Raw genomic sequence first — 17,303 nt, 5'->3', positions numbered from 1 at the left:
TTGATGTTGAGTCTGACCTTCGAGTGTCTGTTTGGAGAGTCTTTCCCCGGGACATCCTGTCTGGGCATTCTCCTCTGCCCCCCTCCACCACCTGGTCCTCGAGACGCTGGGACATGCCAGAGAGGCTCTGCATCCAAACACACACATAGACAGACACTCTCAGGATTATAACAAATCACACTGAACGTCCACGGCTGTCAAAGAGGATTAAATACTTATAGCACATTTAAACACTGACCTCCCCCCACACACCAAAACCACACTCAGCAGCCTCTAGTCTGCTGAGCAACAACTGCACTCTTTAAAGCAGCATGAAAACAACACATAAGAAGAGTACATATCTATAGAATAAATGGAAGTGAGAAATTCTGTAAAAACTGTAAAAAACGACATCACATACAAAAAGGAAATGGGATGCTGAATTACGCACAGAAATACCACCGGAAATATGCAGTGAAGCACATTCAGCAACAAGTTCAAATTCATGGAACTGAATAAATAAATTATAACTGAAAGTTATAATGTACACAAGCTAGGACTCATTTGCACATACTCTGGATTTGTCCAAATTCAGACACATAATAATGTCTCTGATTCCCTCAAGAAGATATTTCACCAAAATCTTGCAAAAGAGTCCAAGATCGCATTGCTCAGCATCTAAGGGGTCAGCTAATAGATATCTTGTACGACTACTATTGACAGCAGGAGTTAAAAGCACTATCAGCATATCAACCACATATGATTGGATGTTTGGGAAATCTGATAGAATAACATACTACTTAGGGCTTCAGAAAGGCTTATTTATCAGCAGATAGAGACCTATTTTTTAGGACATTTAAACAATAATGAGAGACTTTTACAAATCTCTGTTTAGACGTCATTTTATTTTCAGTTTCAGTGTTCAGCTGTACTCGGTCACGACGGCTGTGACGACAGCAATGAAAATATGTAGGGTGATGTTTAACTTTTTAAAAACCAAACCAATAAAAAAATCATTTTTTGCTCCTTATGAGATTTTACATTATATGTTAAATAAGAGTAGACACATACAAGTGAGTTCAACATTTACTTCTGAAGGTGGTGCTGTACCTGTTTTGCTGCGCTCCATGGTACTCTCCTGACTGGTAAAGCCTGACGAAGATTCTCCACTGGAGAGGAGGTCCACACCGAGGTGAGGATCATACGGCAGCAGGGGGCGCTGTCCTGTTCCAAATCTATATGAACCACGGGAGAAACATTAGTGAACACATTCGCAGGGATTTTCCTGGTCCCTGGAGCTGCATATGTTTAACGTGATGAGTCTGTTCTACCTTACTAAACAGAAGTCTGTGAATCCTCCTGCTGTTTCTGACCAAAATTGCATTTTGTGTTGCTCTGCTCTTTTAATCAGTCCTGATGTTATTATTGGTGGAAGGTCAAAATCCTTTTTAAATAAAATAAGATGTACAGCTATTCAGACACCATGACCGAAAGGACACACTCTGGAATAAAACTCCCCAGCTGTAAAAGTATAACGTTTCTGACTAACAGAGAACATTTTCAGCTTCTGCTTTGCATCCCTGTGGCGGTTGAATAAAACAAGTTTTTCTGGTTGGGTGAGATGTTATCAACCTCCACAGTGTGAGGAAGAGCCACCCACACAACAGATCCTTCCTCTGGGAGACTGTGTGTTCATACACGTCTAACTGCAGACCTGGTCGTGCCGCGCTATTCAGCCTGCGATTTGAACCAGTATATTCCACCTTCAGCACACAAAGCATTTACGAGTAAAACCAGACATGTTTGATCAAGATCAAACGAGTGACAGTGGAGAGCTTGCAGAGTAAAACACCACACACCCACACCCACACACCTGTCGGGTGAAGGTTTGTAGCGCACAAAGGGGCCCGGTGAGATTCCAGGTGGTCCCATCGTGGTGAGACTGACCAGGCCGGAGGGAGGAGAGGAGAAGCTGGCTGAGGGGTTTCTGTAGGGCCTGTCGCCTCCTGCAGGAGACAGGCTGTAGTGGTTCTCTGGGTAACTGACCGGCCTGAAATACACAAAGGACGGTGGGTAATCGAGAGAAACAAGCGTACTACAGAGAGGTTATTGATACATAACATAAATAAGAGAGATTTAAAATAACTGAGGACTAGTGTGTCTGTGTGTCACTCAAAAGAGCAAAACAGACTAAAAACACAATGAAAACAGCTTAAAATGTGTTGTTTTAGACAAACACCTGGAACCAACTCAAGTTTAAAAAACTACTATTGACAGTTTTGGGGGAAAAAAAACTTTTTTAAGTGGAATAAAACCACACAAAGACTTTATTGTTTTCACTTTTTAGGTGAAACAAAATGCCAGGGTGTCATTTACTATCAATACAAGTTTATGACCGTCTGGCAGGCTTAGACGGTGCAGTAATCACACGAGTTAGCCTGAGGGCTTTTGTTATTCACACATATCTGCCTCGGAAAACCCTGATGTGAAATGTTATATAGAAGGATTTTCAGGAGCCGTGCACAGGAGTTCCATCATATTTATGCTTTTTGTATGAAGAAAACATCCTGATGACAGAACTAAGCAGGTATTTTTGGAGCAGTCACAGTTCATGTTCGGTTTATCCATGATGTCATCCAGCTGACATCATTTTTCCTCAAACATTCATTCAGTGATTTAACATCAAATCTTTCATCAGACTACATAAACAAACTAAGACAAGGAGCTGCAGAACAACTGTTTAGTTAAAATGCAATAAAACATTTCATCTACAGCCACCTGTACAGCTGCAGCAGTTTTCTCCTCATCTCTATAATTAACTGTGTAAGATGATGACAGCTCCGTGATGTAAAACTGAAAATGTGACGGGGATTGAGGAGTTTGGACGAGGATACTATCTACTACAGGAAAGCTTTGTGAAGATGGCTCACTGCAATACATATTACACTTTTACACCCATCATTAAGTCTTAATGAACAAATATCCACATAGTATGCTGAAGAATGGTGACTGGATTCACTAACTTCATACAATACGCAGTTAAAGCTGAAGTAGGTGACAAGATTTTGTCATCACTGGACAAAGACATCCATAACAACCTTTTCGCATTTTTTACTTGAAGGAAATTTGACTCCTGCACCTCCTCCAAGGTCTGTATGAGGCTTTAGAACAGGGGTGTCAAACTCAAATACACAGTGGGCCAAAATTCAAAACTGGAACAAAGTCTCGGGCTAACATTAATATTTATTGAAAAAAAAAATCTTCCTCCAGATATAAGAATGAATCTTTTCTTATGGACTCAAATAAGTTTTGTTGAAAAACTGAATATGGAACAAGCAAAGCTTAATACTAAACAATATATATATTAGCTGTATAATACCAGTAGGCCAGCTCTAATAGTAATTTGGTATGGCTTCGCGGGCCAAATGTAATTAGGCTGGGCCAGAGTTTGACACCTATGCTTTAGAACATCTAGCCTAGAACAAAGACTTTGGCCACTCACTGAGCTTTTCAGGTGAAGAGTAAAATGAGGACAAAAAAGTCAAAGCAGCTGCTGTTGTCCCTTTTCTACATTTCTACACACTGCAGGCTTTAAACACTTTTTATACTTGCTTTTTTTCATTAAAATCTGAATTTTAATGGAATGATGAATAAAGACTTGGTGCAGGTGGGGCAGCAGCACATGTGTAGAAGTCCTTCACGAGTCTTTTGCATATTCACGTGTTTGGTTTGTATGTGCACACTGCAATGACAGCGTTGACTTCACCTGGAGTTAAGAGCTGGGGACTGCATTTTTCTGCTGATTGGACTTTTATTCATGTTTTACTTTAGAATGAGAAAGTTTGTTTGTTTTTGATATTTTTTCTGCTTGGAAATGCTGGGTTGATACTGGTAGAACAGCACAGTGATGATCATGAGCTCACGCGTGTGTTTGGCCTACTACAGCTACTTACAATGAACATGATGCTTTCCTCCATGTCATACATGTAAAACCTTGGGTTGTATTATATTTTAGTGTCCATCACATTTGTCTTGTCACCAGTAAACACATTGCAGTAAGCTACAGTGTCTCAGTCAGGAATGACTACTTGTGGAGAATAACTGTGAGGCTCACCTCTTGGAGCTGAGGTGCTGAGGCTCTCTGTAGGGAACTGGCATCAGGGGCTTGTGTGAGCGTACTAGTGGAGGAGGTGGGGGGCCGATGGGGGCCCAGCGCTGCATGCTAGTGGGGTGGAGCACTTGAGGAACAGGTGAGTTCTCCCATCGCCAGGTCTGGCGGGGAGAGGGTCGGTATCCTGCTGCTAGAGGCTCAGGTTCTGGTTTCTGCTCCATGGTCTTCATCTCGTACTCCTCGGTGCAGCCCCTACAGAGACAGAGGAGGACGGTTTATAACGGTACAGAGACAGCACATCCACTACAAGAGAATTAAAAGCATGACACTTAAAATACTGCTGTTTCCCTCCAAATCTCCAAGGTTATCTCCTTTACACAGCCTTCATGTGTAGTTTTTGATCCTCAGCACAGGTCAGTAAATGCAGCAGCCCTGAACTGTAGCTGAACCAGAACAGCGGTTTCTGTACCGAGTTCAGTGCGTGGAAACTGCTCAATAAATCTCCCCCAAATGCTCCACATTATTGTCCTCTCATAACTTACTTTGTGGATGCTCAAACACACTGCAGACATGTAACAGAGCTCACTAATGAGCTCCCCTGACGCCAATGGAGGGAGAAAGAGAGTAAAGTAAACCGATTATTGGCACATCAGGACTCCATCTCTCCTACTGCGAGACTGAGGTCAAGTGTGTGTGTGTCTGTGTATGAGAGAGAAATATCCAATCTCATCAAACAGCTCCTGAATCAGAGTCTTGGTAGACACAGCAGATATGTTTAGTAAAGGCACGCAAGGTTGCAGTAACTCTTGGTTGTACAATCACGCATCAAATAATTATGAATCTGTTTTTAAACCAAAGATCACACAGACATCCACTCTCTCAGCTCCCTCTGACTAAATAAATAAAAACGGCATGTAAGTAGCCCAGCACATGTCTTTTACACATCATCATCATTACTCCATTCACAAAGCCTCACTGAGGGAGGGAAGGAGGCATCAAATATGCATACTGGATGGCATTTAACATGAGACTAATGAAGAGAGGAGGAAATGAGCAGGGAAATGCTGTGAGGGTGAGGATTTAAAGTGAGGCAGTGGGATAAAGACCATGAGGACAGAGTGTGTGTAGCATAAACTTTCATTATTAAACAATGCGCATGTGGTGTATTAAGGCAATAATGCTGTTACCTTGTCTGACGCAAGTCTATTAATTTTCAGTTATTTACGTTTAATGGATGAATAAAAGTGTCTGTTATGTTGGATAAATTAGACCCCAATGATAAATTCACCACAGCATCAGAGGGGGGAGTGCATTTTTGTTTTGGGGGTGGTTATAAAGTCTTTGGGGGCACCAAAAGTTCCTGTAAGCAGCAGAACAAAAATAAAGTCAGAACAAAGAAGTCCATTATAGTTTCCCCAAACTGCAGAGCAGAGTCTTTAAATATGTTTTTGCTTAAAATTGGCTTCAACGATGAATCAAATGTTTGTTTTTAGCACACATGTTAGCAGAATATCTGTGAGGCTCCTCAAAGTGCTGCTTGGACAAAACATTTCAAGATGTCATCATGTGCTTTGGGAAACTGTGCAGGGGATACATGTTTCTTTTATACAGCGTGATTATTCATTTAACCTTGAAAATAACCAGCTGACTAATCCACAGTGAAAACACGCTGCAGCCATGTCCATGGTAAAACACAAACACAACACAGACGTCCTCAAAAACACCACCAGCTGATTTCAAATGACATGTGCATTAAACCAAAAGACACACAAGTCGATGCACATGTGGTCGGGATATTTTCATCAACAACGGAATGAGTCAAATCCAATCAGTATCAATACGGTTACATAACAGCAGTGCGGGCTAACACAAACGCAGGAAGAGAGCACAAACCTTAGAGAGAGCAGAGCCTAAATCTGTCGGCATTCAGTGTTCCTCCCATCACGCTGGCTGATGTGACACAGCTGGAGCTCGTGCACGCACGCACGCACTCGTGCACGCACACAGTCAAATACACAGTGCCAGAAGTCACACCTTCTCCCCGTCGTATCTGTCCATCTTGCACGTTCGGAGCCGAGAAAGGACGGCAAAGAAAAAGCCCTTCCAACTTTGGTCTCTCTCTCTCTTTTCTTTCTTTTTCTCTTCCACCCACTGCTCTAACTCTCGGCGGTGTTGAGACACGTCCTCCTCACCCAGCGCTTCTCAGCCTCTCCTGCTCATAACACTCAACCCTGCCTCCCTCTCTCTCTCTTTCACTCTCTCCCTCCCTCTTTTCCTGTCCTTTTCATTCGCACAGGGCGTGCATTTTTAATTAATCACTTCCACTCCTTTATTTATTTATTTATATTTTCTGTGGACCTTTTTTCTCCTGCAGATTCCAGGCTTTAATCTCATGCAATCTGCTTGCCTGGCACACAACAGCAAATGAGTCGGATGGGGAGAGAGAGGAAGAATGAAATACAAGACTCTAATTATCAGTTGCTCCAATGCCACAGTACCATGTGTGTGTTTGTGCATGTGTGTGTGTCAAAGGGATTTAAGTTGGTGTAATTAAACTGCCTCCAGCATTAAAGAAATCTAACCACTGTGCGATCACACAGCCTGACACAATTACTGTATTTAGGAGCTCTTGTTCTCGGTCACAAGTGTGTGCGCACACACACACGGTTATTTTTTCACCTCAGTAACACCACATCAGCGTCTCATAAGGTCTCGTTATTCTGTCTCAATCAAGGCCTCGTGTGTGGATGAAAGGATGGAAAAGGGTGACGGCAGGGAAAAGATATAAATGATGTGGAGGAGAGGAAGTGACACAATAGCAGAGATGAGCAGATATGAAGAAGAAAGGAAGGCAGATTGTAGCTAATTCACGTTAAACAAATGCTTCTTTCTTTTTGTCTGTGTGCCTCATTTCGCCCGCTTCCTTTTCAGCCACGCATCTTTCTTTCTCTGTTTGCTCGCTTCCTCTTTTCACACACTCCCACACAGAATCATCAGAACATTGGAGTCTGGCCACTATCTCTGCCAGGCTTTTGTGTGTTGGAGTAATGAGTGTCCTGCGCTCTCTTCTAGCTCGCTCTTGTCCTTCCACTTCTGCCCACTTACACTGAGCACGCTCCTGTGCTGTAACCCACTGTCCAAACATCTGCATTCATGACAGCTGTTTACAAATGAAGCTTGGCTTCAAAGGAAACCACACGCAGACTGCCACGCACCTGCGAGGCCCGCCTTCTTCGTATGGAGGAATGATGACAACTTTGACTGTGACCGATGTCCTCAGCAGGTCAATCATCTGCTCGTGCGTCAGCGTCACTGCGGCCACCTTGCAGATCTCCACTAACCGGCTACCCTGCCTCAGGCCTGCCTGCCAGGCGAAGCCGTACTCCTCCACCTGGATGAAAAACAAAACAAAAGCAGAGCATTTATGCGCGGCCAAGAATCTTCAGAGTGCCTCAAAATTAGATCTGGTCATCTGACGGTACCTCAGCTACGGTGCCATCCAAGCGAACGTGGAAGCCCAGCTGTCCCAGTCCATTTCTTCTTAGTGTCATATCCACAGTTTCACATCCCACCGTCAACAACTACACAAACAGAAGGAAAAAAAAATCATATCAGATTTATAGTATTAGCTTGTTATATATGGACTAACAAACTAAAGATCATCATAGCAAAGTAACAACCAGGTGATGATGACTTCTTACCCAGCACTGGGTCAACGTTTCAGTCTCAAATCTGCATGTATTTGGTGCTTTTAGTAAGATTAACTCATTTTTAAATATTTAATTTTCTGCTGGATTAACTCAAAGCTTGATCGAGTCCAGGAAATCTCCTCTTCCCAGCGTTTAATTCATCACTTTTTTCAGAGATTACCACAATTTGAAAGGCCTCAGATGAGCCAGTGCAGACAGTGGCACAGCCTCATTGAAAAAAGAAGACAACCACAAAAACATAAAGCTAAAAAACAAAACAAAACACAGAATACATTGTGAATGTTGACACAATGACTTGCCTTTGAATTTAGTTTTTCAGTGGAATGAAAACCAACACCCACTGTGGAAATCCCCTGAGCTTAAAGGAGTGTAGAATGAAGGTGTTGCACTGATTTGGTCTGATAAACTTCAATAACCACATGAAACATTTCTGACTACAGGAAGCTCTAAAGAATAATTTTGTGCAAGCAGTATGTCTTGTTTGCACTAGACATACAGGGGCACAAATGCAAACAGATGAGGAAAGTTTCATGTTATTTTGCTCTAAGAGTTGGTGAGAAAGCAACAAAGCAATAAAAAAAACCCACACACACCAAAGGATGTAAAGAAAACTACAGGCTGGAGAACAAGGAAGTAAACAAGACATGACACAACTGTGTTTTCACTGTAGTCTTTCTACAAGATCTGCTTACAGCACAGCCTGCATGACCCCAAATCCCAAAGATCAAGTCTTTGCTCCAAGGTCTCACCTTTAACCTCTGCACCATCTCCCTGATGTCCTGTGCACCTCCCTCTGGCACTCGAACTGCAATGTGATCTCCTCTGCCGTAGAAGATCTTCAGTGCCAGCCGCTCCGGCGTCCAGCCGATCACGTCTGCACAGAAACAGTTGAACACCACCTCTTTGGTGGAGCAGTCTATGAGGACGATGTATTCAGCCGACACACCCAAGGCACAGGGGAGTTCTGCTCCCCCGCCTCCGCTAAAGTCCTGGGCCTGGACTCTCCAGGCGACCGCCCCGGCAGCACCCAGCTCCGCTCCCTCTCTCGCCTTCGTGCGCTCCCGTTTCTTAGATGCGAGGGAGATGAGGTTGTTTAATTTGCCGGCCGAATCCAGCGGCGTGCTGCTGACATAGTTCTCGGCCAGGTCGCGCAGGTACTCCTGCCGTGTTCGCGTCGCCATGGTGTGGAACTTCTCAGACTTATGTGCTGCGTTTTCTGCATTGATGACTTTGGCGAGAAGGAAGTTACGAAACGTCTCTGGGTCCCGGAAGGTGACGCCGCTGGGGATGGGTGGTCCAAAGGGGGGCACATCCTTCATTCGCGTCACGGCAACACTGAGAGGCGGGAACAGAGTATTGGAAGTGAGATCCTAATTAATAATGTGCACCACGTGTATAGAAACATGAGTTTGTGCTGATGTAAACATTTACCTGTAATAGGTGTTTTCAGAGCAGGGGTTGTGAACACGAACAATAACAAAAACGTGCTGGAAGTGTGAACGAATATTTTGCGGGGTGAAGGGCAGTGCTCCAGGCTCTTGAAAGATGATGGTGACAATATCGTTCCCTATGTGCCTCTTTCTCAGGAGCTGAGCAGGAGAGAAGAGATAAAAACGATAAATTAATAAAACGAGCGAGCGTAATTGGCGTTCACACGACTGACTCAGTGAACGACAGAAAGTCCGACAGGGGAAAAGAGAGATTAAGACGCTCGCTGTTAGACACCAAGCAACAGCTCTTTACGTAATTTGTTTTGCGGGTTCTGTGTGGGCTATTTGTGTCTGTGTGTGTGTGCGTTAGCTTGTCTGTCTATCTGCGTTTATGTAGGAGACGCAGCACACAGTGCAGGCTGTGTCTGTGGTGCGGTGCTTGCCAATCTGCTCTTCATCTGCAAAGAGAAGTGTGAAAATACCAATTATGTAATGCAGCCCACTGTTTGGCTCCTGTGCAGTACCACAGGAGCATCCTTCACTCGTACCCAGGCTGCTGTGTGAACATTTGAATTGTACTTGTACAGCATGAAAATCTGGGATATTTGGGGCCTCTTATGTATTAGCATATCATCATTTTCTATTTCAGCGTTTTGAATGTGACCCTTCATATGCATGATTCACATGTTAATTACAGCAAATTTCTTCATTGTTCATTTAACCCAAGAACAGTTGTGCAGGTGAAGTTAGTGTTCTCCTTTATCCTGAATTCAGGAGTCATCACAGCAGCTTATGTTTCAATCTTCTTTTGCTTCTCCAGTCACTGAGGGTTATTTTTGCAGTGAGATGATGCCATCTAGAGGTTCAACTGAGTAAGTAAACCTCCTTGCTGTTGCAGCCCCTAAAGCCTCTGGATGGAGTTATTGTGCTGTTATATTCTGATTAAACACCTGACACCAACACTCAGCTGTTCAAACATTTTAACGATTTCACATTTTCTCATGTTACTAAAAGATGAGGAGATTATCAAAAAGCTTTTTCTATAATAAATAACTGATTGCTGGTATGGATATGGCAACAGTGACGTTTAATTAGCAAGATTAATGTATGACACCTCTTTGGCCTAAACTGCTCTGACATACTGACACATTCAAAAGTGTGCACTAATCCCGAGCACCTGCAGGCTTGTCTGAGCACATGTGCACACTCGAGACAGGCTCTTACGCAAATACTCAGGCAAACTGTAAAAAATACCAACATGCTGAATTTTACACACTCTTGAGCGACACCAGCACATGCTGGAAACGCACAACATCCAGAAGATCATGCAAGAAGAAAAATTTAGTCAATTTAAAAAAAAAAAAAAAAAAGAGAGAGAGCGAGGGAAAGTAAGAGGAAGAAAATATACTAATAACTACACTGCTGAACCCCACCCAACTCTGATCCAGACAAACAATGAGGGCAGAAGAGACAGCCAGAAAGGAAAGAAATAACAAGACACAGAAAACAAAGACTATAAAAACACAAGAGGCTGAATAAAAACAAAAAATTCCAAATGAAGAGGTCGACAAAAGTCACAAGTTTCCACTTCATGAATTCCTGCCGTTGTTTACGAGCCAGAGGAAAAAAAAGCAGAAGAAGCCTCAGCTAACAAACACAGACGTGCTTTCAAAGGTTGTGTGACAACAAAGCATCAAAATCATCGTTTTTTTGTTTCTTTTTTCTTTAGAGACGCACACCAGTGTTGGTGCTTTACTTAGGTGGGGCTGTTACCTGCTGTGGATTGCTGGGCATGTATGGCAGCATGGTGGACACGTGGAACATTATCTCATAGCCCTGGTAGGTGGTGTACAGGGAGTGGGTGCCCGTAGAGTCCGCTGGAGGAAAGATATTTGTTGAAAGTCAGCAGCTGTTGACCACACATTAGTCAAAGTTTCTGATGATGCATTCACTGTGTAACCCCCGGTTTTATGACACATATGCAACATTACTGACTTTATGAGTCTGTTAAATGTAGTGAATTCATGAAAACTAAAGATGCTGCAGGAGTTAGTGTGTAAATATTCTTTATGCCTTTATCGGGACGAGTGTCTTTATGAAGAACATCCTTTAAAACCTAAAATACTCATTTCACAGTTTATTTGCATTTTTCTTTTGAGAATAGGAAACAGTAATGAAATGATACATTAAAACCACTTCTTCAGCAATGAGACCAACATGTAAAAATATGATTTCTAAAAGCAGATGCTATGCTGCAGAGCGTTCTTACTCTTGGTGTCGAGTTGTGCAGCGTATTTGGTGAATCCTTTGAGAAGCACCTGCTCCCCGAGCAGCTCCAGGAAGGCAGAGAAGGCGGGCGATGCCTCCTCGTTGTTGTACATCTCCTCCTCTGTGCTCTGCCCTGCACGGCACAGCAGAACACCCACCTTGTGCTTCTGACTTAACTACAAGGCAGAAGAGACACGATGTTAATATTACTCAAGCAGAATAAGCACGAGCAGCTGAGAGACCACACACACAAACACAGCTGAAACACAGCACTCTGAAGGTTAATGCCAACAAACAAGCTTTTAACCCAAAAGTAACGTATATCTGGACTTGTTTACACACAGCTTTGTTGATCTATAAACCACCTGCACAAACAACCCAACAGGTCGGTTGTTGGCAAAATACCTCCACCCTACACTTCTCCCTCCATTAAATGAAAGGTGAGATAACATGGCCAAACATTACAGCTTGTATGGTTACTCACTCATGCTCAAACGTACCACACCCTGTTTCTTACAGCTTTCCCTGTACAACGCTGCACTTTGCACCAGCACTAAATCAGTTACCCAAGTCTCACACACTACCTGAGAACACCACGTGCCACAGCTTCACCTTATTAGTGTACAATTTTACTCTGCAGTCTTCCAGCCTGCTGGAACAGCTGCTCGGTGCACTCAGTGCACTGTAAACTCACCCCCTGTTCATCCAGTTTAAGGAGCTGCTCTGTGACTTTGGCGGTGCTGAGCGCCAGTCTCAAACAGGACACGTTGAGTTCGGGGACGACCTGTTCCAGGACCTCTTTGAGTGGCAGACCCCGAACGGTGCCATGCTTCCCCGTAGACGCCACTGCATCTTCTAAAATGGAGCCGCGCAGCGTCACCAGCTGTGGGTTCAGAACAACATTAGATAAAAAAAACCAAACTGGAAGCAATTTGAGCTTCCTACATAACAAATATTATTCAAGTGTCATGGTTGAAATGTCAAGAAAATTAATATCCCGCTCCCCAAAGGTGTTACAGTGAATATAACCTCATAATGTGGGAAACAACAGATCAGTGTGATTATAGTAACCAGCCTTGGTAATGATGTGATGATGTGCATTGTTCTTGTTTGTGATAAAACCACTGGATTTATTGCTGTTGTTTTGTTTTATGGTTTTTTTTAACCCATCCATAAATTTAAATAGTTAAGCAGTAAATTTCTTTTTGCATGGTCTTAAAGTTTAATGCTTTCTGCTGTTTAGTGTTTTTCCTTTAAGGGCTCAAGTTTTAGATTTTTGGTTGGACATTTATGAAAAATATTATATAAAAAAATATTTAGATTAAGTAATAATAAGAACAGTATTATTTTATAAATTCTTATTTTTTGGATTTATTTCTTGTTCCTTTTTTTCTTTGTTGACATAAAACTTCTGAAGTGAATTGAACTTTAGTGTATCAGACATATTGGCTTTTGTGGGTTGGGTATTTATGAAATAATAAAGCAGCATTGCCGTAAAAAAGTAACAATAATGTTGATGTTGAACTCTACTGAGAGAGGTCAGAGGTCGCTGTACTACACCTTTGGGAAAAAGGGGTTTGGATGATTCACAGTATGGGAGTCTGAAGCAGGTCGGTCCATCAGATCACATTAATGGCGCCCTGCTGCCCTGAAGCATCTTCCTGTTTGTCAAACACACATGCAGTGACAGGCGTCTGCGTGGAGGCTTTAAGTTCAGCGGTGTTGTGAATCAAGATTCTGCTCAGTATTGTGCTGCTTCCTGATCAGGGGGAACTGACCTGCTTCAAAACAGTTAGACTATAATAACCTCTGGGAGGAGTGGGCTGCTGCTTCTCACTTGCAGACTGATTAAAAATGTATGGCGGTCTCTGGAGCTGGCAGAGGCCGGAGAGACAGCTCAACCTCAGCGACTCGGGTCTGCCGCAAGGAAATGAAGCTCGACCGACCAGCGGCTGAAGTTACACAGATATCGTTTCAACTCGTCAGCCTGTGAGCAAGGCCGAGCGAGTGACTGCGACGTGCTAAGCAGAAATATCAGAGGGGGGGCTGTTTGAATGTGTGACAGAGGGAGAGGAGAAAGAGGAAGTCTCCCCACCTTGCTGTGTCAGCAGTGCTGCACAGAATTAAATGACAGGCTTAGGGGGATGGATATTTGAGAGCGGCTGTGGCTTGAGTGGGAGAGAATAAAGTCCGCAATCAATCTCCTTTTTTCTCTGTGTGGGAACAGTGGGCCTGGACTGTGTCTGTTAGCTTAGCTCTGTGTACTTAGATGGTGGAGAGGCTCCATTGTTATACCAGAGCTACAGTGATGAGGCCAGGCAGCCATGTAATCCTGCTAAAAACAACACAGCACAGCCACAAAGAAGGACACACTCGGGCTAAGACTGCATTAACACAGTGAGGAGAGGCGAGCTTGTTGTTCGAGCGGCCTTTATGATGCTAAACCGGTAAAATATATTGATTGAGATTAAGCCAATTACTTCACAAGACCTCTGACACAAACTGTGCTGTGTTATCATTTTAAATGCCAACCGTGCACAAACAAAATAAAAATTAAAAAAAACCCCACAAGACTGAGCTGAGCAGAAAGTGAGGTCTAAGTGGTGTGAACACTAGCACTAACTATTAATTTCCAGAATTTTCATCCATTTTCCAACAGCTTATCCCACCTGTCATAGGATGAGAGGCAGGATACACCCTGGACACGCTGCAGGGCTAACACAGAGAAAGAACCATTCACACCTTCAGATAATTTAGAATTGGTAGCCCCTCATCGAGATAGTCTCCAGCTATTTCAGTGACAGTAAACTTAATGTCTTTCAGTTTTGGACTGTTAGTCAAACTACAAGAGTCATTCTACTTGACTTCGGTAAACTGAGATGGAAAATTTACATTAATTAGTAGGAAAATAATCATCAGTTGTGTCTCTGAACAAAGATGTCTTTCCAAAATTGTGTCTTGGAAACTGTGGAAGTAAAACCTCTGAAAACAACCAAGAATGGATGCAGAGAATCTGAAAACTAATTCTCTACAATCATCAGCCCATCATTTACCACATCATGAGTGTTTGATCCATCAAAGAGGAGAAGTAGCTGGCTGTGGGAGCAGCCCGTGTTTGGTTTGGCTTTAATGTGCTTGGACTGAGCAGGTGGAATTTTCCACTGACAGAGAGCAGAAGAGGGATGAGCAGAGGGGCGAGGGGACAGAGGGAAGGTTATAATGAGGGCACGTGTCACAGGTAGGCCTGGAGAAACTGAAAGCAGTTGAGTAATTAACAGACTGTGACTGGAAACCCCGTGATCAGCATATAAACACATAAACACACACGCGCATACCTCGCTCGTCCTGACGATGAGTCGGTACTGGTACTGGTCTTTCAGGTCTTTGGTGTCTTCCAGTTTCTCTCTGCGGATGCTCAAGGCCACAGGGCCCAGCTTATCGTCTGTCCCAAAGTAGTTTGAGTGCTCTGGAGGAGGTCAGAGACAACCAAGGTTAAAGTCTGAGAAGCAGAGAAAGTTCTGTGTCTGAACATGTGCCTGTGTTGTGTCTACACCTCAGTGTGCCAGCAGACAGGCGATCAGATGAGTTTTCCAATAATAAAAGACGAAGCAGCAGCCAAAAAAATGCTATCAGTGATGAGTCGAGCATCAGAAATGTAATCTTCATCTACTTCCAAATCGTTTCCAGATTCTCTCTAACTGCTTAATGCTTGAATGAGAGTAAACTGACCAGCTTTATGTTTTGGAGTGTTTTTGGAGCCAAAACAATCAGATAACAACCACCTTTTTGTTTGCTCTGGAAAACTGATGAATTTATTAAAATCACAAAGGTAATCTTGCTTAAGAAAGGACTCTATGAACTGTACGCATTCATTTATTTTTAATTATTTTACCTCGAAGGCAAACTCTAAAGATCAACAATCTGTTTTATGAGAGACTCCTGGGTGCAGATAGTGATCTTTAACCTGCATTATGGCAGAAGAAACCGAAACTCTGAGAGAAAACCCACGCACACACAGTGAGAACAAACTCCAAACGCTAATATGAGGCACAGCACAGTCTACAGACCCACCATGCTGCTTCCCTATTTAAAAATAAATAACACGTTTTAATTACAGCAGCTGCACAGAGAAAAATTATCTAGGCAACATACCTCACAATGATTTAAATCAGTAATATCAACACGACTACATGTATAATGAGCTGTTCGAAGCACAAAGCAGCAGAAGTGGCTACAGAAATGTGTTGAAGTTCACATCATGACTGAGAAGGAGAGTAAGCAGCACATATAACACACTGGTTCTCAAATTATTCTGTCATGTCCCACTTCACAGGATGAAAAAGTTCACAAGCACTGAACTGATACATAGGAAATGAGATGAATGGGAAAGAACTTGACTTACAGAGACTGTCTGGATGTTTGTAATTCATGTGTACTTAGCAGGCCTGACATATGAGGTCAAGGACAGGACTAAGACAACAGCATGTTATCTGGTAATCAATCAATCGATTGATCAATTGCTAACCTGTAGAGAACAATGGGAAATCTTGTTTTTTGTCACGTTGGAACAGCATGACCTTTAGAATGAGACCATTAAAAGGAGAAATATGTCCTCAGCCTTGTAACTCGAGGAAGTGAATAAAATGTAATGTCCACAGCAGTCAATTAGCATTTTATGGCTTGTTACCATTGTCGGCACAACACGTTCATCTATTAAAGGGGCCAAGACAGAGTTATCGCCACACTTTACTAGCATCTTGCCGATATTCCTCTAAAGCTCATAAGCTGAGCCGTGCTAATGCCAGTGCTGCAGGCATTATGGAAAGAAACACAAATTCTCCAGAACTGTGAGGAGGAATCCAGTTTGACAAGTACTCCTCCTCCATCCCACCGCTGGAGTGAACGGGGATGATGGGCACGTTAGGAGACTCGGGCCTGATCAGCTTCTACGCCACGTCCTGTGGTGCAAATGTCAGCTTTTTGATGAGGCTTTCTGACGTGCACACGCACACAATCTCTGCAGCGTTTTGGGGGACAGCTAAGCTGGAAACGAGTCAGCAGATGAACATATTTTTGGAATGATAACCTTTATCTGTGTGGCTGCAGGCCTGCCGCTGTCTCTCTCTCGCTCACACACACACACGTGCGGCTAACAGCATCTGTCACTAATTAGGCTTCAGCCAGATGATGCACGCCAGAGGGAAGTTTCATCAACAGTGTCAGAAGAGGTGATGCTGACAAGAAATGCCCAATGACAAGCTCACACAAACCGCCTCCTCTGAAAATTGGTGTGACATCTGACCTTTAACAACAGATCTAAAACAACTGTTGTTAAGTGTTCCTCCCGACCTGCAGAAAGGCAGGTGGCGTATCATCAGGTCAAAGTTTGTAAGCAGAACAGGCAGGTGCACATGTAAGAAAAACTGTGGGAGGTTGGCCAGCTCAGCGCTGGGGCCCAGCTGGATATAAAGAGCTGCAGGATGAGATGTGAGAAACTCTGAATGGACAAACAAGATCATCACAATCTAACTCCAACGGATGACAGCAAGAGGCACAAATTGGATTATAATGGAAGATCATTACGTCAGCATTGTTGAGCTCTCAGTAGTGATTAACACCAGTGGGTGGACATCATCCGACAAGATGAAGAAATTTGACTACTTTTAAAGACTTATTAGTCACTTAGAAAAGAGGAAAAAAAAAGCAGAGCAAGTGTTTCTTGTTTCAGAAACTACATCTGGACACATATAAGCAGTAATCAAAAACGAACATTGATTTATAAAACAAGAATGAAAAACATTGGGT

General features: G+C 43.1%; 1 protein-coding gene across 1 annotated transcript in view; it reads right to left on the bottom strand.

Annotated features, from left to right (window-relative positions):
- The window catches only part of sipa1l3 (signal-induced proliferation-associated 1 like 3), an 83,066-nt gene that overhangs the window by 7,204 nt on the left and 58,559 nt on the right, over positions 1-17,303 (bottom strand). Inside the window, exons 5-16 of the mRNA XM_087851009.1 lie at positions 14,834-14,964; positions 12,193-12,381; positions 11,500-11,674; positions 11,004-11,107; positions 9,232-9,389; positions 8,550-9,135; positions 7,573-7,671; positions 7,306-7,481; positions 4,094-4,342; positions 1,853-2,029; positions 1,090-1,214; positions 18-127 (exon numbers count right to left, since the gene is read on the bottom strand). Of these exons, the coding sequence (XP_087707135.1) occupies positions 18-127; positions 1,090-1,214; positions 1,853-2,029; positions 4,094-4,342; positions 7,306-7,481; positions 7,573-7,671; positions 8,550-9,135; positions 9,232-9,389; positions 11,004-11,107; positions 11,500-11,674; positions 12,193-12,381; positions 14,834-14,964 (2,279 nt within the window). The remainder of the gene's footprint in view (positions 1-17; positions 128-1,089; positions 1,215-1,852; positions 2,030-4,093; positions 4,343-7,305; positions 7,482-7,572; positions 7,672-8,549; positions 9,136-9,231; positions 9,390-11,003; positions 11,108-11,499; positions 11,675-12,192; positions 12,382-14,833; positions 14,965-17,303) is intronic.

Source organism: Neolamprologus brichardi, chromosome 14 (genome assembly GCF_056152115.1).
Source record: "Neolamprologus brichardi isolate AB-2024 chromosome 14, ASM5615211v1, whole genome shotgun sequence".
In the NCBI taxonomy this organism is placed as follows: domain Eukaryota; kingdom Metazoa; phylum Chordata; class Actinopteri; order Cichliformes; family Cichlidae; genus Neolamprologus; species Neolamprologus brichardi.
This window is presented reverse-complemented; position numbering and strand designations above follow the sequence as displayed.